The 24,105-nt window shown below is 37.2% G+C and overlaps 1 protein-coding gene across 2 annotated transcripts in view; it reads left to right on the top strand.

The window, feature by feature from the left end:
• LOC102066084 (uncharacterized) overlaps positions 1-24,105 on the top strand; it is a 280,394-nt gene that overhangs the window by 91,355 nt on the left and 164,934 nt on the right. For both annotated transcript variants that reach the window (XR_012579206.1, XM_074536178.1), the window contains one exon: positions 12,869-12,988. Coding sequence is in view for 1 of the 2 variants with exons in the window: in XM_074536178.1 (XP_074392279.1) it covers positions 12,933-12,988 (56 nt within the window). In the remaining variant the exon portion in view is untranslated. The remainder of the gene's footprint in view (positions 1-12,868; positions 12,989-24,105) is intronic.

Here is a 24,105-nt window from a genome sequence, read left to right as displayed (position 1 = left end):
ATATGTCTATTTCAATTCTGATTAGAGCTTGCATTCTATTTTTCCTTGGTTACTGAGTCCAGAGAGTTTAAAACTCCTTTCTTAAAGTTGTATAGGAACCAGTAAATTAAATGGTCTCAGGACTTTCTTTAAATGGGTAAAAATTTTTTGTTGTTGTTTTTTCTTTCTTAGTTCAGAGTTTTCTCTTTATCAGAAATAGATCGTATTCTATGATAATTTGCAAAATTTCTCTCTTATACTAAGCCTTTTTGTATTTCTGATAATACTAGTGTGCCTGCAAGCTAAAAAATAAATAGAATATGTAGCATTATAATTTTTTCCATTTCATCAAATAAAATGATTATGTAGGCTTCCTTGGATTGAACTACTGTCATTTTCTCAGGCTCTTTGGCAAGACACAAGTACTTCAGTAGAGAGAGATTTATTCTTCAGAAAGAGAGAATATTCTGTAGCCATGTACTCTGTAAAATATTAAATGTCACATACTTTTGGACTGCTTTTGCCCTCTAGATAAAAAAAGAAGAAACTTAGACTGCTCCAACTTTCTTTTCTAGCAACACGTGCATTATTTGAGGATTTTATTGTTTTGAGTTGTAGTGAATTGTATTTTCTGCAGAAGCAGGAAAGTAGAAAGAAGGGAAGGGAAAAAGCATAATGCCCAAGCTGACAGAAAAAAACTCATCTTTGAAGATAACTTACCTTCTTGTTTACTTCTATGTGTTACCATATCCTGTGTATAAAAGGATTTGTAATGGTTAAGATTGCAAACAACTCAGAAATAATAAAAACTCAGAAAAAGTAAAAATAATAAATACTGTTGTGGAAATAAATTCACTCCAATATTAGAAAGTCATTTGTACCAGCATCATGCATTGTTGATGGTGATAGCAATGCTGACCATTCTGTAGGGTGATTGGTGGTAAAAAAAAAACAAATTTAAAATTTATTTTCCAATGCAAGTGAAGTATTTAGACATGAAAGGGAAGGATATTAAAGTACAAGTGGTTTTGGTACAGTTTTGTACAGATGGGACTGTAATTGGTGACATGGGAATAGTATATATACTGAAATATTTGAAATGCTAATTCATTTTTTGCTTCAGTTTTCCAACTGCCAGCTGTAATTATGGATCTCATTTAACAGATGCTAACACAGGGAGTAACTTCACTCCTGGAGTAGTTCCACTGAGGCATGGAAGTAAAGTTAAGGTTCAGGTGCTTCAGCATTGGTGTAGGTGCAGTTCTAGGAATTTGTTAAAGGCTACTATTAAAGACTGTCTGGTGCCTAGGTTGTAAACCATTTGCATTTTGAATATATTTAGTTATACATAAACTAAGTTACGCACTCATATTCTTTATCAAGATTAATGGAGGCCTTTAAATTTAAATTTATCACTGTTTACAATCCTTAAAATTTCATTATTTGCTGACAGAGGTGAATGAATCTAAAGTGTGTTTAGATCCACAATGCTCTCATAAAATTTGAGAGATGAATGTGAAATCATTTATGAACTATTTCAATTAACTTTATATTATTTTCCAGTGGGATGTATTATATGCAAAGGAGCGTTCTAATAACAGTAATAATGTGTCTAAATTTCCTCAAGTCTTCTTTTTGAATTTTCAAGAACATCTGAATAAAGCATCTATTTAAAGAAGTTCTATACAAGCAGGAGTTCTGTTGGCAGAATGAACTGAAATAAAAACTTAAGGCTTTTATCAGTGTCTGCCCTCTGTGAAAATGATAGAAACATATTAAAAAGACAACCTGTTTTATTCTATTTATTGTAATAATATAAAATCAACTTAATACACAGAATAGATATCATTGTTTGTTTGTTGTGTTTTTTTTCCTTTTATCAATATTAAATATATGTATCTCTTATAGTTGCCTTTTTATTTACTGGAAGAACTGTATTTCTGCTCAGAGGGGAACCCTATGTTATTCAATCCAGTTAAGAAATTTAATTTTGAACTTTCAGGTCAAATTAAATGTCTTTGTAATTGTAAAATTAAAAATCATTAATATCCTGAATGACTTCAGTCCCATGGGACTTTTTAACAAGGGTTTAGAAGGAACGGATCCAAAAATATTCCGTATAATATTAATAGAAATTACTTTAAATTTTTTGTTGTGCAAAAGGAAATATGCTCCTTCTCTAACACTTCCTGGCTGTTGAACAATTCCTCAAGAATTTGTAATAGTGATATTATTTTGTAAATCCTGGGACAGGGAAATATTTTTTCCTTCACTATAAGGACAGAAAATCCTTACAGGACAAAGAAGTACAACCCCTGTGGGAATGCACTACACAGTAGAACAAATCCTCCTCAATTCTTGAAAAGCAACTAATCTTATCTTGTGGTGTTGTGGGTATTATTATTATTATTATTATTATTATTATTATTATTATTATTATTATTATTATTATTATTATTACTATTATTTTCCAAAGTGATTTTAAGGTGCTTTAAAGGTTAATGAGAAAACAGAAAGCATATTTTGAAGCAAATTCTGGATACTTCAGAATAAAGGAAAGAACAGCCTGGTCCTGTGCTTCCTTTTGAAACTTAAACTTGAACAAAAGTGTTTTTGCATTTGTTCAGATGCCCTTTTTCTTCTTGCTTTGAAAGGACTGCAATTGAGTAGGGATTTGTTTTGATAAAATTTAATAGAAGTATAATTATAGAAGGGTGAGTAGGGATTACAAAAGATTGTGTTGTTTCAGGTTTTCTGAGTTATTTAGTCATAATTTTTTAATGTTTTTTGCTATCCTTATTCCAATCCCAAAAAAATGAGGGTGTGTGTGATGCAGTACTTAGATGGTTTAGGTGAATTTTCAGCCTGAATGCAAAAGCAATAAAAAGTATAACAGGAAACTTCATATTGCTTCACACTAATGTGCAGGGCCTGACCATAACTATGGGCAGGATAACAGAGTGGGAAGTAATTTGCTGATTTGCTGTCTGAGCTGAGGTGGCTTTTTTGAAAGACACAACATACTATTATTTTAGGCATTAATAAGGATTAAGATAAAAAAAATAATCCTTGCTTTGTCAACCAATTTATTTGGTTGATTTTTTTCATGGACTTTCCAAGATAATTTCCTGTGCAAATGAGATGGCTAATTCACATAGTTTTATGAAAGATACCCCCCATCCTCCATTATTTTTCAGCCCTTTGTCCCTTCCACCTCTTACCATTGCAAGTTCTTATTTTAATGTTTAGTTGTTAGAGCCAAACAAATACAGGAGAGACCTTCATCTTGCCCCTGTGCTTTGCTTTATGCAGTCATGTTTGTTTTCTTGGTGTGTGAGTGGAAGGTGGCAGCAATTTGATCAAGTCCATGTTTGATGGGCTCTGGGAGGTTTCTGCCTTTCGCTAATTCCTTGAGAAGGAGGACCAATCCCATACCTGCAGCATCTGGGTACAAAAGGCAGGAGAATATTCACCTCTTAGGTAGGATTTCAAACCAGTGGTGACCTATTCAGGCCAGAAGGGAAGAGACTCTCTGTGTTGTCCTCTGAAAGAACCTTAAAACTCCAGGAGAGTGAGTTTTGATGAATTGGCAGGAGAAGTTCCAAGGTGTTTGCCTAGCTGTGAGGATGACTTTGTTTTTAGTGATGGGAATGGGATAACAAAAGAGGAAGGATTCAGGCATTTGTTTTCTTTGTGGCCTGAGTAGTACCAGAAAGGTGTTTCTGTTTTGTATGCAACATCAGGAACAGAATAAATGTATTTGACTTAAGGATGTCACAAGTAACTCTGTTGTAGTGAAAGATGTTTGTTAAAAACTGCATATTACGGGTAAAATTAGTTTTGAATTGATTTGTTTTCAAATTGGTTTAGCCATTCAGATTCAATTTTATCTATGACATTGAGGGGTTTCTAGACAACTCTTTCCTGAATAACACTATGGAGCTTTTTGGCATTATACCCAAATTAACGGCACACTGCGTCATTAAAAAATAAAAGAGCTGCAATTCTTTCTTGGCATGGATTTCTGCAAAGCAATAAAAGGCTCCCTATGTTGATTACAAATATTTTAAAGTGTTTACTTTGCTCCATAAACTTGGAGCCTTTCATGTTTGGATTTATTATATGTGGCCTCTTCAGACCTTTTCCATTGTTCTGCTTCTATCTTGCTCGATGAGAGTTTCAGGTCTCATGCAAGAGAGATTTTTGAAGGACAAAACCAGTATGCCCTGCAGGAAAAGCAAAGGCTGTGAAGGTATTTGTAGGCAGGATAAACATATATTAGCAATCTTGCCTTTAGTTCATACCTAATCTTTTAGTGATTGAAAGTTGCAGATTTCCAATGCCCTCATTTCTCCATATTTTAAAAAGGAATAAAATTTTCCTGGTCTGCAAACCAGTAGTGCTGTTCTTTATTGCCACATTGAAATACTGGAATTTATTTGCTATTTGTGATTTTCTCAGTATTAGACCAAACAAACATATTCAGACTAACTTAATAGTCAGTCACTATTTTCTCTTTTTCTAGTTCTAATATTTATACAGAGAAATCTCCAAGCTTCATACGGTCTAGGTGTTTCCACTTCTCAACATTATTAATTGAAGAACCCCATGTAACTTCCCAGTGAGGTCTTTGCACACACCAAACCTCTTCCTGCATAATCCCATATGACCACGAAACTTTCCCAACCAGAAATTTCAGGTGCTATGAGTTGTAAAATGGCTTACAGCTGGCTAAAAGCTTTCAGAAGTATTGATAAAAATGCCTTCTTCTGGCTCAGTAATAAAGGAAAAAGCAAGGATGAACTATCCCTGCCTTGGGCAGGAGAGGAGCTGGCCCTGGACTTGCTCTGTGGGACAGTGCAGGGAGTGCTTTTCTCAAGTATTGCAGTTTAGCTACTCACTGGAGCTCTCTGAAAGCCAAGAATTTGTTTTTAAGAAATAGTTTTGTGCTGATTAGTTTTGTTTTTTCATTTCATTGCAACAGAAGCAAGGTTTTCATGGCTTTTGGTGTAACATATGGATAAAGGGGTGCCATATGGGAATGGGAGACGCCATCATGGAATAACTGGTGGACCAGAATCCCATCCTGTTCATGCTGCCTGCAGGGCATGACCAGGGATATAGATCTGAATCACCAGTTGTTTTCTGTTCTGAAAATGAAGAAGTTCTACTTTATAAAATATGTTCTTAAGAAATGCTCATATTTTTACTTCTTTAACTATATTTTTTTACTGGTTCATTGTTGGTAGCATTCAGTGGGTGGCTTTTATGCCATATCCTACTCCTATGCAGAATTGTTTTCAAGATATCTTTCACGTTGAAGAACACACAATTTCAGACAGAATTGGCATTTATGAAAAATAGAAATATGAGTGCTAATGTTCTTAATTTGAAATTCTGGAGGCAGTTAGTAAGAAAGTTTAATCAATCATTAAATAATCAATAGTTACTTGTTCACAGAAGGTTTATCAAAATTTTAATTTATTTGGTTCAAGAATATTGGAAAATATAATTTTCAACAGCCTTAAGGAGTTATAAGTCTCACTACCATTGAATTTAAAAGCAATTTGAGCATTTTATTACCTCGGGCTTCCTTAATAATCCCAGCATCCATGCGTTGCATCTGTTGTTCTTTTACCATTGAAAGCAGTGAATTATGAATTCTAAATTTCTAGTTCTTCAGAAATACATGGGTCTGGATAACAGGAAATGAAACGTTCTCAGGTAAACTTTGAATTCTTGGAAAACTTTGTAGAGGGACTTTTGAATATTGCATAATGAATAAATTCAGTTTCATTTTTCTTCTTGCTTGTCTTTAAGATCCATCTAATTCTGTGAAAAAGACCATCTAATTCTGTGAAAAAGAATCTCATTTTCTTTTTTGCTAGTTGCATAATTTGGATAAGAGAACTCCTTTTACTGGGAAAGATTTGTGATGTGAAGACTCTTTACTGAAAAATATTTTTTATTCTATTCATACTCCTAACAGAAAAATTACTTGCTGTCTTTGTGTCTCCCTAGATATCTAATTTATTTTTGGACTGTTATCTTAAATTACTCTGGAAAATATTCAGACTAACTTAATAGACACTATTTTTATTTTATCTTATTATATTAATCAGTCTAAATTTTCTGGGAAAACCATTTTCAGTGAATAAAGTTTTCTGAGTATATTTGTTACCTTCACTTTTACAGGACCAATAATTCAGCCACCCTTTTCAGCTCCTTGACTCTTATGGCTTCTAGCTTATCCATAGTCTTCCTCTACTTCAGAAGCAGTTTATATGGATCCATGTAAAGCACGCTTGCAGAAAATAGTGTATTAGAAATAGTATATGATTGTGTTTCACGTTTTGGAGCACATGAATTGGTTTCATTTGAGATGAAAGATATGTGGGAGATTTGCTGTAGCCAGGAATTCAAACCACAGAGTGTAAATGTTCATAGCATGGACGTCAGGTGCTCAGTACCAAGATGTTGCCAGAATCACCCTCTAGCCTGGCAGGTGGAGCATTTCTTTGAAAAGGGGTTTGTGTGTATTGACTTCTTCATGCACAGAAAAGAAATGGCTTAACCTTCATTGCTGTCTGAGCAACTGGTCAAAAAGTCTATTTGGGTTTAAAATAAGAAAAAGGGGTTTGGAGAAATTAGCCTACAGCATTGCCCTTCCCCTTCCATGGTTGGCATGACTTGTCAAGGAGAAATGACCAGGTGTAAGGAAACACTGCTGAAATCTGGGCCCCCTACATCACCTCCTGAGAAAAAGTGCCCTCCTACAGTGGTGAGCAAAATGTATGAGAGGTAGGATTAAGTCATATCCTTAGTATTCCCTATTGCCCAGCTGGACACAGGGATCTGATAAACATGCTGAGGACTTTTGTACTGTCTTCTTCCCTCCTTCCCTTCCTTCCAATCTCCCTCTTCCTTCCTCCTTCTGTCCCATCCAGCCGTTACCTCTGCTGGAGTATTGCTGAAGGACAGAAGGGAGAAGAAGGAGTCCTCTCCCTTTTCCCTGGGCTGAGACAATTCTTCCATCCCTGGCTGTGGGATGTACACAACATTCCAGCTCCAGCCGGCTTGGCCTCCTGGGTATCTGACTGGAGGCAAGGTGGCCCAGCCTGCTGTGCCATCCTGAGATTTCAGGATGTTTGTGCTGGGTCACTTCTGCAGAATGAGTGGGAGGTGAGGGTCAAACTCCAGGTTTAGAAATGCACAGTCCTAGTCAGAAGGACTTTACACTTTGTACAGTGTAAAATCTCCCCGGTAATGGTAAAATAGGAATAGCCATTATTACCAGGCAGTAGGATGAGATCTGTGGGGAGGGCAGTTTTCTCCCATCAGGAGATGGGATGTATTTAACATGCATAGGGAACAACTGTGCCAGGCTGTGAATCTGCTGTGGTAAGCCAGAAGTTCCATCACCAGATTCTATCATGTAGAAACCCTTAAAAAAATCCTAAGCATCCTTCCATCTGCTCTGCCCCACAGTTCAAACTAAAACATGCTGCAGAACCATCCATCTTGTCAGAAGTTGGAATTTTAAAAGCAAAATAGAGTAATAGAACAGTGATTTGTCTCTTGAGAAACATTTCTTTTTGATGATTAGATAACTGTAGAATAATAGAGACCTTTCAAAGCATTTATGCAAAGAGACTTAATAATAAGCCCCAAATACAGTCTAAATTCAAAAAGCAAGATTGGGGTGCTTTAACTTCCCCTGTTTGCACTGTGGTTTGTGTGTCACAAGATGACAGCTGTAGCTCAGAGGACAGACGGGCTCCTGGCAAATGATGGGTGTTTGTGAGCAGGAACTTCCTGGGAGATATTGACCGGGTCACGGGCAGCTGCTCGGAAATTTGTTAAGTAATCTATCTAATATGTCCAAGGAGTAGCACATCCAAATCAATCCATCCAAATGCCTCAGGAATATCAATAAAGAGATAATAAATCTGATAATTCTCTGTGATTTGCTCTGGTGTGAAGCTACCGGGGAAGCCTTGTACAGTAGGAAGATTAATTCTGGTACACATTTGTTAGGGTGACAAATGCTCCATGCCAGAACTGTGGCTGGTGAAAAATTCATTTCAAATTAATTCCAAACTTTATTTTCAGTAATAATCTGCTGTCATAAAAGTGAGTGGCAAAAAATGGCAATTGCTGAAGATGTTTTCAAAAGGGAACTAGACTCCAGGTTTCCAGGTTGAGTTTTCCAGCTTTTTTTTTCTTTTCTGGATCTTCCACTTAATTTCTGTTCAGCAAAAAAACATTTATTTATTTACTGTTGTTCTAAATTTTAAACCATAGTAAAGATAACAATAAACCATTAAGTATAACATAGTAAATGCAAAGCCTAAAGACATAATATATATATTTAGATAGTTAATACCCTATATATATAACTATTTTATATATATACCCTATATATAATATATATATTAGCTATCTAAATATATATATTTAGATAGTTAATATCCAAAGGACTTAGAACTAATGCACCCCAATTAGGTATATTAGTTCTAAGTCCTTTGTGAGAAGGAAAACAAGAAAAACTCCCATCAGGTACAGTCCAGAAATCAATTTATTTTTTGTTTCCTTTGACTGTTGTAGGTATAAAATATATAGTCTAGAAATAATCTTACATGTATTATAGGCTAATTATATTGATCTATCATTTATTTACTTTTTTTCCCGTTTGTCAGACACCTTTAGCAAAGAATCCCAGCACTTCTTTTTTCTGACTTAATGACGTAAGAGAAGTGATGTTTCTCAGGGAAAACTGGCACTCTTGGAATTTTTTTAATGTTTGAAAAATTCAGAATTCTGTTTGAGACCTTCATTCTAAACATTATCGAAATTCCCTGCATCTTTTCAAATTAACTCCAGGTTCTTTGAATATCTAGACTAGTACTTTAGCTATGTCTTGGTCAGTGAAGGAAATCTGTATTGGTTTTAAAAATAAAGAAGAGAAAGTAGAAGCTGAAGTTTCAGTTTACAGAAATAAAAGGTGAGCAACTATTAATTCAAACAAAATGCTATTTTCGTGATTTGAGTCTGCTAGATTCAGCATTTGGACTGTAGAACTTTTAAAACTTTATAGACTTTTTTTAAAAAATATATATTCCTAAATTTTTCCTGGACAGAAGTCTGACTGTGCCTTAAAATCAAACGGAACATTCTTTGTCCCCTTTGTTCATAGCACCATCCTATCATAGTATCTGCCTTTTGTAAATCTAGATGAGGAAAAATTTATGTTGAAAGCAAAGTAGATGATGGAATGCAAGCATTCCCCTCACCTCTGTCAGTGAAGTCTTGTTCCTCAGAAACACAGGGCTCTGCTGGTGCCACTTCCTAGGCCCTTTCACACTGACTCTTGGAAAAGAACAAGAGCCTTACAATGCCTGTTTAGCCAGTGCTGGCTGTTCAGCACTGCACCAAATGTATTTTTTCAAAATATCAATTTTTCCCAATTTTATATGCAATGTTTTAGGCAGGCCTCTGATCTTTTCTGCACGTGTCGGAAAAAGCACAGCCTTTATCCCTCAGGTGCAGGTGTGAAGATGAAGCCCAGAGAACCTGGTGTTGAGGGTTCGCCTCTCCAGGATAACAACTAACGTGGGATGGGATCAAAAGATATTTGAATTGGGACTGTGGTTGGGAGCAGAACCTTCCTGCATCTTTCTTTTAGTAAACGGTTCAAACCATAGAATTCTTAGGCAAAGCATAGAAGATTTTACTTAACTTGTATTTTAGTGTGGAAGGCAGCAGGCCATGGATATTCCATGTCAGTTTGTTCCTATTACACTTAGCTTAAATAAGAGGTTCTCCTCATTCCTTCTCCAAGGGAAGAACAGAAATAGTATTTAGCATTTAATGTTTCAGTATCATAAAACTTTGTTTTGGTGGTTTTTCTCCTCCTATGAGTTCACTCTCTGAGAATTTGGTTTTGTTTTACTTTACAAACAAAAATTTTGTTTTTAAATATTCCCCTTGTAGCTCTTTTTCTGACTCAAAGATATTTATTTCAGAGAGGTGTTTTGCAGTCCATTATGAAAGACTTACACTTTATAATTTTGAACATAACTTATATACCTTCTTATTCTATGGACTTTTATCCATCTTCATAATTTATATATTAAAAGACAAATTTGCTCAGCTATGAAGTAGAGAATGCTGGTGGTGGACCTCATTTCAGCATATTCAAAGTGGATTTGACCAAAGTTCCTTGACACAGATGAATTTGTATCAAGTATTATTCATAACTGCTTTTCCCCCATAAGAATTAATTTGTTTTAGGGCAGAAGTACATGTTTCAGGTAATTTTATGCTTTTTATGAAGAGTGACTTTCTCTGTAAATGTGAGTAGGGACATCAGGTTATGCAAAGTGGTGGTGATGAAGAAGGTCCTACTGTGCCATGAGTTTTATATTGAATGGCTATCACTTGAGGGACTGAAATTTCCATTTAGTCTTTAAGCCACCTAGCAAAAGCAACAGTGCCTGATGGCATTAAAATGTATATTTCAAAGGCTAGAAATGTTATGCAAAAACATAAGTTATATGTTGTTATATATAATGTTATGCATGTATGTTATATATAATGTTTTATATAATGTTATGCGAAAACATAGTTGAAACCCAAGAATTTTACTTGTGCTGGGGTTTGTGTGTGAAGATATCTGTGTACGTTAATAAGAAAACTGGTTAGAAGCATGTCAGTCTTCTTTTCATGTTTGGATCTCATCTTCAGTGTGTCCATGTCTGATGGTTTGAACCATGGATCTCTTGTGGTTTAGTCTTGCATCTATGTAAGCAGATACCCAGACATGACAAATACACTGGGACCAGTGTTATTTAACATCTTCATTAATGACATGGGCAAAGGGATTGAGTGCTCCCACAGCAGATTTTGCAGATAGCACCAATCTGAGGGGTGTGGGTGACACACCTGAAGGACGGGATGCCATCCAGAGGGACCTGGACAAGCTCAAGAAGTGGCCCATGGGAATCTCATGAGGTTTAACAGACCAAGTCCAAGGTGCTGCACCTGGGTCAGGGCAGCCCCAGCACCAATGCAGGCTGGGGATGAGCAGACCCAGAGCAGCCCTGGGAGAAGGCCCTGGGGGTGCTGTGGGTGAGAGGCTGCCATGGCACTGGGATTGTTCAGCCTGGAACAGAGAGGGCTTTGGGGTGACCTCATTGCGGCCTTCCGGTACGTGAGAGGAGCCCATAGGAAAAATGGAGAGAGAGTATTTATGAGGGTCTGGAGTGACAGGACAAGGGGGGAATGCATTCAAACTGACAGTGAACATTTTTAAATTAGAGGTTAGGAAGAAATTCTTTCCTGTGAGGGTGGTGAGGCCCTGGCACAGGTTTCCCATAGAGGCTGTGGCTGCCTCATCCCTGGAAGTGCTTGGGGCCACGTTGGATGGGGCTCTGAGCAACCTGGTCTAGAGGAAGGTGTCCTTGCCTATGACAGGGGGTTGGAATGAGATGATTTTTAAGGTCCCTTTCCATCCCATGCCATTCTATGATAATTTAACATTTGAGATTAATGAAAGGGATTTATTTTATATTGGCATCATATGCTTTGTATTTTTGCATACCTAAAATATGTATTAATTTCAACTGAAAAAGAAATTTATCTTGTAGAAATAGTTATTTAATCTCAGATACATCAATTATAAGGAAAAGATATTTCTGTTCTGTCAGTAGGCACCTGGTTCACAAACTTCTTGCTACAACAGATTATTGAAAAATATTTAGTTTCTGTCTTCAATCATGGAAAGAACTTCAAAGTCAAAAAGACACTTTGGCGCAAGATATTTTCACCTTGTCTTAAAATGATATAATTTAACTGTGGTCTGCATACCTTTAATTAAAACAGGGTGCTAGTGGGGTTCTGGTACTCCAGACAAAGAGAGTAAGAGAGATATAAAATGTTTTGTACTTAATATAATAAAGTATTACATTGGTCTCTTGTAAATTTGATTGTCACACTACTGAAGTTATGTATGTTTACAAACTATCTTCAATTGGGTTCAAAACCTTTTGAAAAAAGAATACCTGAAGGTAATGTTTATACTTATTGTGTATTTTTTTTAATTGGCTTTGTCTTTCTTGTGGTCTCAGCTTGCACCAAAATAATCAGCTTCTCCCTATCCTGTTTCCCTTTCTCTGTGTGTTCATATTGATTGTATACAAGTCTGTGTGGGTTTAGGAGCAGTTTCCACTTTGGTTCATGCATTGTCAGAAAAAATGAAAATCCAGTTATATGACCATCAATTTGATCAACATAGATCTCTTTACTTCAATTTTGTCTAGTTCTTCAGTGCTTATCTTCACACTTCTACAGTTAGGTGATGGTGTCACCATCCTTTGAGGTGTTCAAGATGCACCTGGCTGTGGCACTCAGTGTTGTGGTCTAGTTGAAAAAGTGGCGATTAATTTTCCATCATAAATGGTTTTGTGGGATATTTTGAAACTGTTATCGTGGTAGTCAGCATTCTATTGTATCCTGGATACTTGGCGAATACATGAAAGCTTACAAATTTTTACTTGTCTTTACTTCTAAACTGTTATAAACTCGCTACTTCTAAATGGTGAAAATCAGTTTTTCAAAGAAAGGCACTTTATTACATTTGTAAATGAAATCCATAAAAGCATGGATTGAACTCTCGAAGTCAAGTTGAATTTGCCAGCTTGAGGAGGAGGGAATGTTTTTTGTTTACTTCTCCATTTGATTTTGTTGTTTTTCTAATTCTTTTTTCTTCTTTGTGAAACATTGAATTTACAAGTGTGACTTTAATTAAAATAATATTGAAATTATACAGAACAGTGTTTTTACAGAGTCTTTGTTTCTGAAAGAGCTGTGATTTGGTTTTATTTTGCAGGACTGGAAAGAAACATTTTCCACAGATGCCATCTTCTGTCTGCTGTGATGCTCCACTCTGAGTGATGCCACGTTCACCACTGAGCAGTACTGCCAAAGGAGAGCAGCTTCTCAGAATGAGGTAGGTTTTATTCTCTTCCACAGGGCCTAATGAAGCTCTTCATAGTCACTTTTCTGTTTAATATAAGTGAAGTCAGACAGGTATTCCAAGTCTTGACTTCACCTAGATTGTCATTGGATTTGGTGGCTTCCTCTGTGTTGGTATTTACCCAAGAGAGTAATTAACAAGTCCAGATGTTGTAGTGGGCTACAATGTTCCACGAGCTTTCATTTGTGTCACAGATTTGTTCCAGAGCATTCTTGGGCTGTTGTGACTGTTACCTGTGACTACAGGTGCACTCTGTAGTCCCCATGCATGTGTCATCAGAAAGAGCATATTTTAGTTACTCTTCCGCAGGCAAGGTTATTTCCTAACAGAATGGTTTCAGGAGAGTGATTTGAGGAAGGTTTGCATGTTGTTGTTGTTGTTGTTATTATTATTATTATTATTATTATTATTATTATTATTATACATAATCTCTGGTCAAAGTGCAGTGCAGTGAATAGGTACTGCCTAAAGGCCTTGGTTCACTTTCCCTATTTTCTCACTGGTGGTAAAAGACATATTGAGGTGAGAGTTTGTTACTTAAACATGGGACTGGTAAATATGACACAAAACACGCAATAGACCCACAGCCATCTGGAATGGCAGCTGAGCCCTTGGCAGGATTCTGTAGGGTATGCAAAATGCATGAGGTGCCTATGCTTAGCAGTCCTATCCTATATGTTAGATTTCTCTTTCAGGAAACTGTAAAAGCTGGTTCAGTTTGGATTGGGATAGATTGTAATCCCAGATTCAGATGTGATGTTGGAAATGAGGGGCAGCGGGAGATGTGCAAGGAAAGAAGGGTTGAAACAAAGCAAGCAAAGCAACAACTAGGAAGGTTTTGGTCAGTAAGGGGGGGCTTAATTTATTTTATTTTCCATTGATTGCTGTTCCTGCTTATACTTTTCATGAGCTAGCAACTTCAAGTAAGAGACGTATTTTCTGACTTACTCTGTCGTACATTATTCCACAAAAAGAAATGTATTAATTGCTCTGTGCTGTACTGTATCCCCTCATTGTGCACCAAGTGTAAGGGAAAATATTAGTCAGTATCTGACATGTGGAACTAATTTGCCTCTGTTGGAGTTCAGGGAGAGGTCTTGGCTATAACAGTGGATGAAAACATTAGGAATTATAGGCACCTCACCTCATGATGCTTCATTTGTAGTTTACACTTGTGATGATATACTCTGGATAAAATATGGGGACCATATCCTGGCCCCATTGAAATCAGTAGGAGTTTTTCTCTTAATTTCAACGAGGCCATGACCCTGGGAATCTCTACTGGCTCCTAGTGAAGGATTTGTTCTATTCGTGCCCCTAACTGGACCTCCTCTGAGGGCTTAGTTTTTAATATTGCTACCAAATCTGCTTCTTAGGTAATAATTCTCTCTTATTGAAGTTTATTTTTTCTTGATTTGGGATGTCCTGTGCTCGAAGGAAACGTATTTCCATACCTATATTTTTCTGTCCTTAAATATGACTGTATCATTATGGGTAATTATAGACTGAATCTCAGGAAATAGTGTCTGATGGAAAGATAAGGGACTTCAGAACAATTTACCAAGGGATAGGGTGGCAATCCTACAGGTAAGGTATTATTATGCAAGAACTGCAGGAAACAAGGCTTAACTCTGAGAGGAAGACAAGATCACTTAATAGCTCTTTAATATCATCAGTTTCTCTGGCTGGTAATTCTTTCATGAGCATATTGTGGATTTTCCCCTTATTAACAGTTTGGATTTGATTAGTTTATCTTTGTCCACAGATGAAAATAGGTACTTCGGTATTATTCTTGCTTTAGTAATAGACTCTTTCACACTCTCACAGCTGGAGCATTTGATGCCCACCGGTCATTCATAACTTACAAATCCTTTGACTAAAGGGCAACAGAATTTTTATTTTCTACATGATTTTTTTTTCTATCAGCTGTTCAGTGGAGCTCTTTGCTCTAATATATTCCATTTATTGTATAAAGTACATTAAAATTGTTGTCTAATGTGAGGATAAATTTTGGTTGTTAAAACCATGAATGCTACACCAAGGCTATTTTCGACTCAGATATTTTTAATGCAATTATTAATTGTTTCTGAAAAAGGGACAGACATAAAATGCTGAGTGTGCTGTTATCTGGTTTTTCTGTTTCAATATCTCAGGTTCATCAGCTCCTATTGGAAGTTTCATCCTGTTGCTGTATCTTATTTTAGGAATTTTACAATGTTTTTCATCAGAAATCTCTCCCAGTTTGGGCTGGGTTTTAGGAAGTATTCAGTTTATGCAGTGCATCTGTCCATATGCATCTGTATGCTCTGTGGGGGGCTTGAAGCTGAGTGGTAGAGATATTAAAACTATTCTCTTCTGCATGTCCTAGCTTAAGTGTCCATATGAATGTTCTGTAATGCTTTATTACACAAAGTTATGCTGGGAGGGAAGTATATGAAGGTGTTAAGCCATTTTTTGCCTAGTCCTGTGGTGCTAATTTACCATTTTGTGCTCCTTGCATTTTGCATCATTCCTTTAAAACTGTGTAAAAACCATATTTTCCATCTTGAATTCCTTTGCCTTTACTCTCATAGATAAGTATCCTGGCTCTGGCCAGTGTCAAAGATGTTTAAAATTACAGAAATGACGGGGGTAAAGTGTTTTCACCAGGGAAGAATCCTGATGTCTCTCTACCATGGGTGTTGCTGCTTTCAGTCCCCTGTGCTCTTGGTGTCATTGTTTGTCACCTTCTGTACTGAACTGTGGGAGATGTTTAGGGCAGTCATGTTGAGTAAATGTATGTAATATAAGTAGTGAACCAAAATATTGAGTCTTGCTTGTTCCTGTTGCTTTTGGATCAACTCACTGAATCAATATTAATATTTTGTCTTGTTAATTAACTTGCCAAAGCAAACCACTTATTCACCTGAAAGAGTACCCAGAGAACAAGACCCTAGTGTTCTTCTCCTCACAGTTGTTCCAGATGCTCAAGTATTTGAAGTATCCTGTAGGTACAGTCCTACACTAATGTGTAAAAAAAATTGTAGTATAAGTAAATCCATTTCTTAATACAAGATTTTGTAGTGATAAGAATGTTTGATGGAGTGAAAATGATTCACTGCAATTTGTAACTTGGAGAACACAATCCATTTGACTCCTTTTTCTGTATAATGCAAAGAGTTCATCTGTTGCACAATGTTCATTTTTAATTAAACATTTTATCATAGCACAGCCTTTTATTGACATTCCTCATAATAGAGCTGATAAGATCTTGACCTACTCTTCAATATAGCAATGTATAACTCAATACTCTGGCACACTGTTCCCTTTGGAATTAAACCCACACTTCTCTGATTTAATTTTAAAATTGTATGTACTTTTGGTCCCATTTATTTACTTTAACTATTTATACTCCTTTTGATTTATACATTTTGTATGCAACCATTTCTTGGGCTATCACTCCTGTTTGCTCAAGCTTTTACCTAGCTGGACCACTTTATTAAATCTTTTCTCTTTTTTAAAATTTTGCAAGAAGAGGTGATTTATCACCTAATCTTGTTTTCTACTGTACCTTTTGTGTATAGTTTTGATTAGGTGTGGTAGCTTCACTCACAATTGCCTTAATCACAGGTTTATAAGATTTCTGCTACCACAGAAATTCCTTTAGGTATTTCATGAGAAGAGATTCCTGAAGATGTTCCCAAAGATGAACAATGAAGCTGATCCCTGGCATCATTAACCTTAACCAACACTTTGATATAAAGATTCCCAGGAGCTTGTGTTTAGCCATATTGATAAGCACCCCTGTAGCTTGGCAGGATTTTGTCACCTGCAGAGGGTCTGCACCAGGGGAGTGGGAACCAATCCCTCCAGTTGGCAGTGGAAGAGATCTGAAGACAAGGTGGCCACAGAGCAGCATCCAGAGGGAATGAGCCTAAAGTATAATTCTAGGGTTTGTTGTTTCCTGCATTGGATTTTATTATTCCTCTAGATGGGAAAACCAGAATTCTCTAATATTTTGCTGCAGCAAATCACCCCTTCTGAGTTGAGCATCCAGCTTAATCACCTAAATTTCTGAGGACCATCAGGTGTTGCAAGACCCCATTTCTCATGAATCTCCACCCCTCCTGCTCTATCAGCTGTGTCAGATGATAAGGACTCAACTGCCTCATGCTTCTCTTTCATACTTTGCAGTCAGTTTTGCTGTTCATCCCTCTCATGCTGCAGGCCTTCCACTGTTCACTGTAAATTTATATTGATTTGGGCTGATAAATGTGAGGTAATTTAATACCCATTTGAAATTATTTCATGTTAATAAATCGCAGAACTGCCTTGCTCTTGTGAACAGCTTTAAAGAGGGAGAAATATTCAACTGCTGAGGATGTTTCTTATACTGTGGCAGATTTTTGAATCTTGTTTGGTCAGCATAGAAGTTAAAAAATCACACAGGGCCTATGACAGTAGGAATTTACCATGTGCCAAATGTGTATCTTTCCAAGTTAAACCTTCCAACGTCTTTGGTCTTCAAAAAGCTCCATATCTTCATGGATAAATTTAAAATGAATTTAAATAAGTACTTCCTAGCTCTCTGAACTAAACCTAGATTTTTTTTATTTTTTGGGCACGTTCTTTCTCCAAATCTACAAGAAAATATATTGTCATGTTATTGGAAACATAGAGTGCACAACTTGAAAGACACAGTGCATTGAACTTTTTTAATTGTTCTAAAAGGGAACAGTTTATGAAAAAGGAGCAAGTTCATGGCCTTCTAAACCCACCTGAGTTGCAGAATTGTGAAAACACAACCAAGGTGTCCCGGGGGTACCTAGGACCCTGGAAGCACACGTGCCACAAGCCACAGGGGCCTCTATGTCTTGGTTGTCTCTGCCTTCCAGGCTGGATTGATGAAGGCAAAACAGGGAAATGCCAGCAGAGCCCCAGAGCACTGTTGGCAGTGCAAACACAGCTAAAATATTAAGATACAGGGGCTTACCATCCCCAAGAGAGGAGGGACAATGACAACACAGAGAACAAAAAAGCAATCAAACTGTTTGCTGCATCTATTCCTGAAAGCTCACTTGTTTAAATCAGACCCAAGTCATAACTTGTTCAAACGAGACCCAAGTCTTATCAGCTGAAGCTTCCAGTTACATTAGAGATACTGGACATTGCCACGGAAATAAAGATACTGAATTTTGATCACATGGTGGAGTAGAGAGGCTCAATTTATGCATATCCTGCATAAATTCTACATCTATCTTGTAGATGCAGTGGTGCTTACGAACTTGTTTGCTCTGCCTTGCTCTCCCACCCTGGACTGTCCTGCAGCTGACATGAAGGACAGGGAGAAGTAACATTGGTGTTTTGCTTTCTCACTTTGTTTTATTGGGTTTTCTTGGTTTATACCTCTGCAACTTCAGGCTGGCTCACAGAAGAAAGTGTGCAAGCTAGGATGGTGACTGGCTGCTCCACAGATGCATTGGTATTGGTTTTTGCCAGTTTTCAACACAAGCAGCCTTCTAGGTATTTTCTGAAATTAATAAAATAATATCCTGGGTTTTAAACATACTTAAAACATGTTAGGAAAAAAAATCTGTTGTGTTTATTGGTGAATGTTTGTGTACATGTTCTCCTGTTTATGGGAGACTAAAAAGCACACCATTTCCCACTATCTTTTTACAGAGAGTAAAATATTTATAGGTAAATAACCTCCCCTAACACCTGCCTCAAATGGTATCAATGTAAATTTTTATAAGTGTTTTCAAATGTTCGTTTTTATTCACACCATTTTAAATGCAAAAGTTAGCTTGTTTTTAGTGACAAAACTCATATAGATGTAGATGTTATTTCTCTAATAAGAAATATTTTATATAAAATATTTTTAAATATTTTAAATATTTTTATATTTTATATTTAAAAAAAACCCAAACCACTTGTAGTTTTTTTATTCAAAGATACAGTCTCACCAGAGGGAAGGTGAAAGTGGGATTTTACAAAGTCTGTAATCTCATTTCAAAAGATAGAGTCATACTTATGTCAATGAGTATTTTGAACCTCCATCCTTGGTCACACCCTGTATGTTCCCTGTGCCGTTTAGAGTCTGGCACAAGTGGCAAAACCATGGAAGGATAAGTCCACAAAGGGCCACAGTGGTGGAGACTGGAATGACCTGTGCCCCTGCAGGTGGCTCTGGCTTTGCTGATGGCAAATTACCAGCTTTCTGAAACTCATGAAAATTCACACCCACTTGATGTAAAGTCTAATTTGCTTCTGTGTGCACTCAAGACAGGGAAAAAAAGTGTTTTAAGAAGAGAGGAGTTAGGTAGCATTGTTGTTTCTGTGTATATTTGTTTAGTGCTTTAGATTTTGTTGAAAGACAAAGTCTCTTGACTGTGCGCTTTGGTTACATTCACCTCCTTAAGAAGGGATGTGTTTTGTTTATCAGCTTACTAGCTGACAAAATAAAATTCTAAGTTAGTTTTAGAGAACACTATTGGAATATTACAAGGACATTATTTAAAATGAGTGGATAAACTTTATTTTGTTGCTGTTTTACTGGGATTTACCCATTCTAAATTTCACTATTTTATAGCAAACAGTTTAATGATTCATGAAATACCAAAGTTAATTGCTTAGATACTAATCTTAAACTCCTGTAAAAATAAATCTATTAACCCTAATAATTTAATTCTAGTACCTGATTAATATAAATATTTAGAGTGTTCTTTTAAAGTAAAAAAAAGAAATTAATCAATCCATCTCAGTATTTGGACCTTTTTAAATTCACAGGTAGTCATGAAGGGAATACATACTGTACCTAGAGTATATATATGTAAGGTAATGTAGGAAATGGGAAGATGTTGGAGAAAACCATCTCTTCATTTAAGGCATTTAGCTAGAACTTGCAAGGTGTGAGTTAATTTTCTGAGTTCTACTGTGAAAAATCTATCATTTTTCATGATTCCCCGTGCATGATGGATACTTTAATCTCATGGGAGAAATGGAAAATTTTAATAGATCCTTTTGCAGAGCCTGCATTTTAGTAGACCTGCCTTCTTTTTTATAAGATGAAGTTAATTTCCTGCCATTTTTGTTCCTTCACCTTTCTTCTTAGCTTTATTTTATGCCAAAAGAGCAGTCCAAATTTTTATTTCAAATTGGATAAAGTCAACAGATTTTAGCTCTGGATTGTGTATACATGATACATATTTTTAATGCAACTTCCTGCTAGGATGTTCTCCTCCTCCCTGTACCCACATGCACACTGAATTACACTTTTGGTGTGGATTTAATGAAAGGACATTCTTCTGCTCTGCAGTTGCTCTCAGTTTTTGTATTTAGTGGTGTGATATGGCAGCTTTCACTTTATCCATAAAATATGAGTGAGCATCAATAAGCTATCCAAGAGAAAGGAGTTTTAAGGAAGTGTTTGAATGAGGAGAGGGTGACTGTACAAAAAAAAAAAAAGGAAGTTCTCTCAGTACATACACAGGTGAAAAACGAAGAGGTCATTTGGGCAAGAAGGCCTGTAGACATCCTGTCACATGGGCAGACAATGTGTTGAAATGGTAAATTCCACATGGCATTTGGTGTGTTCTGTGGGTGTGCATGTGTTGGTGTAAGGAAGCTCATCCTCTGTTCCCAGGGATTCCCAGCCTGCAGTCACAGCCACACCAACCGGCCACCAGATTGTGTGGGGAAAAAAACAACCTGCAACAAGTGTTTGCTAGAAAGTCCCATTTGAACAAAGCATTTTAACTGACTCCTTAGGCAGTTGTGAGCATTTGTGGGGAATTAGCAAACAGAAGATGCCCTCTTTTCTCCCCAGCCAGGAAAAGAGCAGAGTTTTGTGCTCTGGGTGACCAGTCACGCATCGCGAATAACGAACAGTGATTGTTCCTATCGGTCAGTTAAAAATTGTGTCACAGGGTCAAATATGTTTGCATACACTGCTCAAGGACTTGGGGCTAATGAAGTAATTAATAACACTCGTGACCTATTTGCAGACACCTGGTGAACAGATTGAAAGGCTCTATCCATTGGCTGTTCTTCCCAATTCCACCAGCCCTAGCTAAAAATGTGCAAAATTTAGACTAGAACAAAATAAGTTTCATCATGTGCTAGCAAACTCCATCCTCAACAGCTGCTGTGATATATCCTTTATTGACAGGAATATTACAGATGATGGATTTTGGTTTTGTGAGCCCATTTAGTCCAAACCAGGAGACCTCCAGGCCTACAGAACCTTGAAATACCAGTTTTATTTTTAAATCATCTTTTAAGTATGAGATACTGTCACAGTAATGATATTATTTGATTAATAATATGCAATAATGATTCAGACTGATATTATTTGATTAATAATATGCAGTAATGATTCAGACAAGCACTGTTCAGAGGTAGGCAAAGGTCTAATCTGCTTTTCCAGGTGTTTGTACTTACTGCAAAGATAAAGTTTTTTGGTGGTCGCCAGGCAGAAAAGGAAGACTTTGTGAGTGAAATGAGGAACAGGATTGGTTCCAGACACTCAGCTTCAGCGTTAAAACTTTCCTTATTCCAATGATTACTGCAAACAGAAATATCTTCCCAAATGAGTGTGAGGAGGAGGGAGTGGAGGCCAGGGTTGGGAGCATGTAAAACTCAGAACCACAAGATTTTAAATTCCATTGTATATTTAGTGCAGTTATTGTTTTTCTGGGACTGATGTGGTGCTCTAAAGAACAAGTGGAAACTGCATCAATCTCTGTGTCATTGCATTTCACACAGATTTTACTTTAATACTCTACTATATTTTCTAATTTCAAAAGAAACAAAACAATTTTAAAGAAGAAGTAAAGGGAGTGTTTTGGTTAGAAACCAGCATGCACACTTTGACATCTAGTTTGTAAAATCTTTAGTGTCTCTTTTGCTTTTTGTTCTGTAATTGATTACTAGCACCCCCTCTAACCCACCTTAAAGGGCAAGCAGGAAATTCATGTTTTCCTTCATCAGCCCATCCCTCTGAACAGCGTTCAATATTAAACCAGTTTGCAAGGAGCAAAGGCAGGAGAAACAAGAGGCCCAGAAAGACTGTGGCAAGGTTAGGAGATTCATGTCTGGTGCCTGCAGCAAATATCAGCTCTTGTTCCTGCACAATTTTTGCATGGGGAGACCAAGTTAATTGGTGTATGGCTCTGTTCTTTCCTTTATGTGTGACCTTTTATTATCTCTGTGGCCCTGTAGTTCATGCAGTGTCATAAAGCTGTGGGAAACTCTTGCAGCTGGTGTTATCAGCTGCTGGAAATTAACTTAAAAATTGAAATGTTTGTGTTTCTTTTTGCCTGAAGGTGTCTGGGAGTTTTTAAATTGCTACAAAGGTGCAATTATTGTAGTTGTGATTTTGCTGAGCATTGTTTGTGTATCTTTTTCCCTTCTCTCCTCTTCTTTCCCTTGCTGCTTTTTAGTGCAAGCTGAGGACTGGCAATCAGGTGTTGTGCTGGGGCAGGGGGGTTCCTTTAGGAGGGGGGTTACATGGCATAATTCCCACGAATGTAGGAGGAGGATGAAAAAGATAAAGAAATTTTGTTTTTCTGAGCTGGAGGATTCTCTGCATGACTTCCCCACTGATGGGATCATGTGCTTTCAGGCTGAGATTTTATTAACAATTCAAATGGAAATTGAGGGCACAGGAGGAGCAGATTCTCACATAAACTTGATCTGTCCATGAATGCAGTTCTCTGTTTGCCCTGACCCTGCATGGCTTAAGACACTGCCTGTGAGGCCTGAGTGCCAGACACAAAGACTGAAATGAAAAGCAAGCACATTCCAGTAGTCTGCACAAAGGCAATGGAGCAGTTTCTAGCCGTCTCCCCAGGGAGAGATCTTATCTCCTTGCAGCTAAACCCCTTTAGAGTGTTTATTTGTACTCTAGCACCCGAGGTTTAGGAATTGATATGGATGCTGATTAAACTGTAGGTTTCCTCGGTGGGTCTTTCTGGGAGACACGGTGGTGTTCCGCATGTAATTTCTTTCCCAAATTCCTATTGATATTAATCAAAAAGGTTGCTTTGCTTTCCTGGAGCGCAGACAAATGCTGAGGGAAAAGGCAGTATAGAAAGTATATTTGTCAATAAAAGCTATGCCTAGCTTTGGGAGAGTTTTGCAGAACTTTGTCTTGAGGCCGCATCACCTGGATTTGGTGCTCAGAGCAGCGCAGAGGGCACGGGGCCGGGCTGGGGAGGCTGCCTGGAGTGGCTGCAGCATGAAATGTGCTGTGCACAGGGTGACCTTGTGCTGGGGAGGCACAGGAGGACACCAGGCCAGGCTGCTGTGGCCACATCTTGCAGGGCCAAGGCTCTCCACCAATGGCAGTCGGTGCGTGATGACGCCTGATGGGAATTCTGCTGGGCAGGAGAGATGGGGGTGGGTGACAGCACTTTGCTGGGGGTTTGTGTTCTCTTTTTGAGGCTGGAGAACATATCCCAGTGCAAGGATATCATTCATACTCCCTTGATGTTATTATTGTGTCGGTACATTGCTAATAATGTCAGTACATAGCGGAGATTCCTTAATCAGACTATTAAACATTGATACTTCTGGCTCTCCTCAACATGCTTCCCTTTTATGAAAGCTCCCTAAAACAGTAGGAGTTGACACAGTCAACACAAATGTGTTAACTGTGTTAATTCCAAAGAGTCACAATATTAATTGTCCTGCTTTTCCTTATTTTCAGCCACAAAAGAAAAGGAAAATAGCCCCAAAGAAAAAGCCAGCAAATTTTAGATTGCAAATCATAACCATATGTTTTTCCGTTTTTCTTACAAAAAGTTTAAAACATTTTGGTACTCCTGAAAGTATTTAAATCAGTAGGAAGAGACTATCAAGAAATATTGATTCAAATAGTTTTGGTCCCTTAATTTTATGGGTTTATATTATCCAAAATTAATGGTTGCACTTAGGAAAATTGTCAGTAATTGGTGACAAAATTGCTTTATTGCTTTTCTTTCATTTGATGCTAATTAATGGCCCTACATTATGAAGTTGAAGCCTCTTCTGTATTTCTCCTTCTCCATAAATATTAGTGGTAATGTGTTGGGCTAAACTTTTTTCTTTGGTGTACACAATAATTGCCT

This window comes from Zonotrichia albicollis, chromosome 2, assembly GCF_047830755.1.
Source record: "Zonotrichia albicollis isolate bZonAlb1 chromosome 2, bZonAlb1.hap1, whole genome shotgun sequence".
Classification (NCBI taxonomy): domain Eukaryota; kingdom Metazoa; phylum Chordata; class Aves; order Passeriformes; family Passerellidae; genus Zonotrichia; species Zonotrichia albicollis.
The sequence above is the reverse complement of the archived record's forward strand: the minus strand, read 5'-3'. Positions and strand labels throughout refer to the sequence as shown.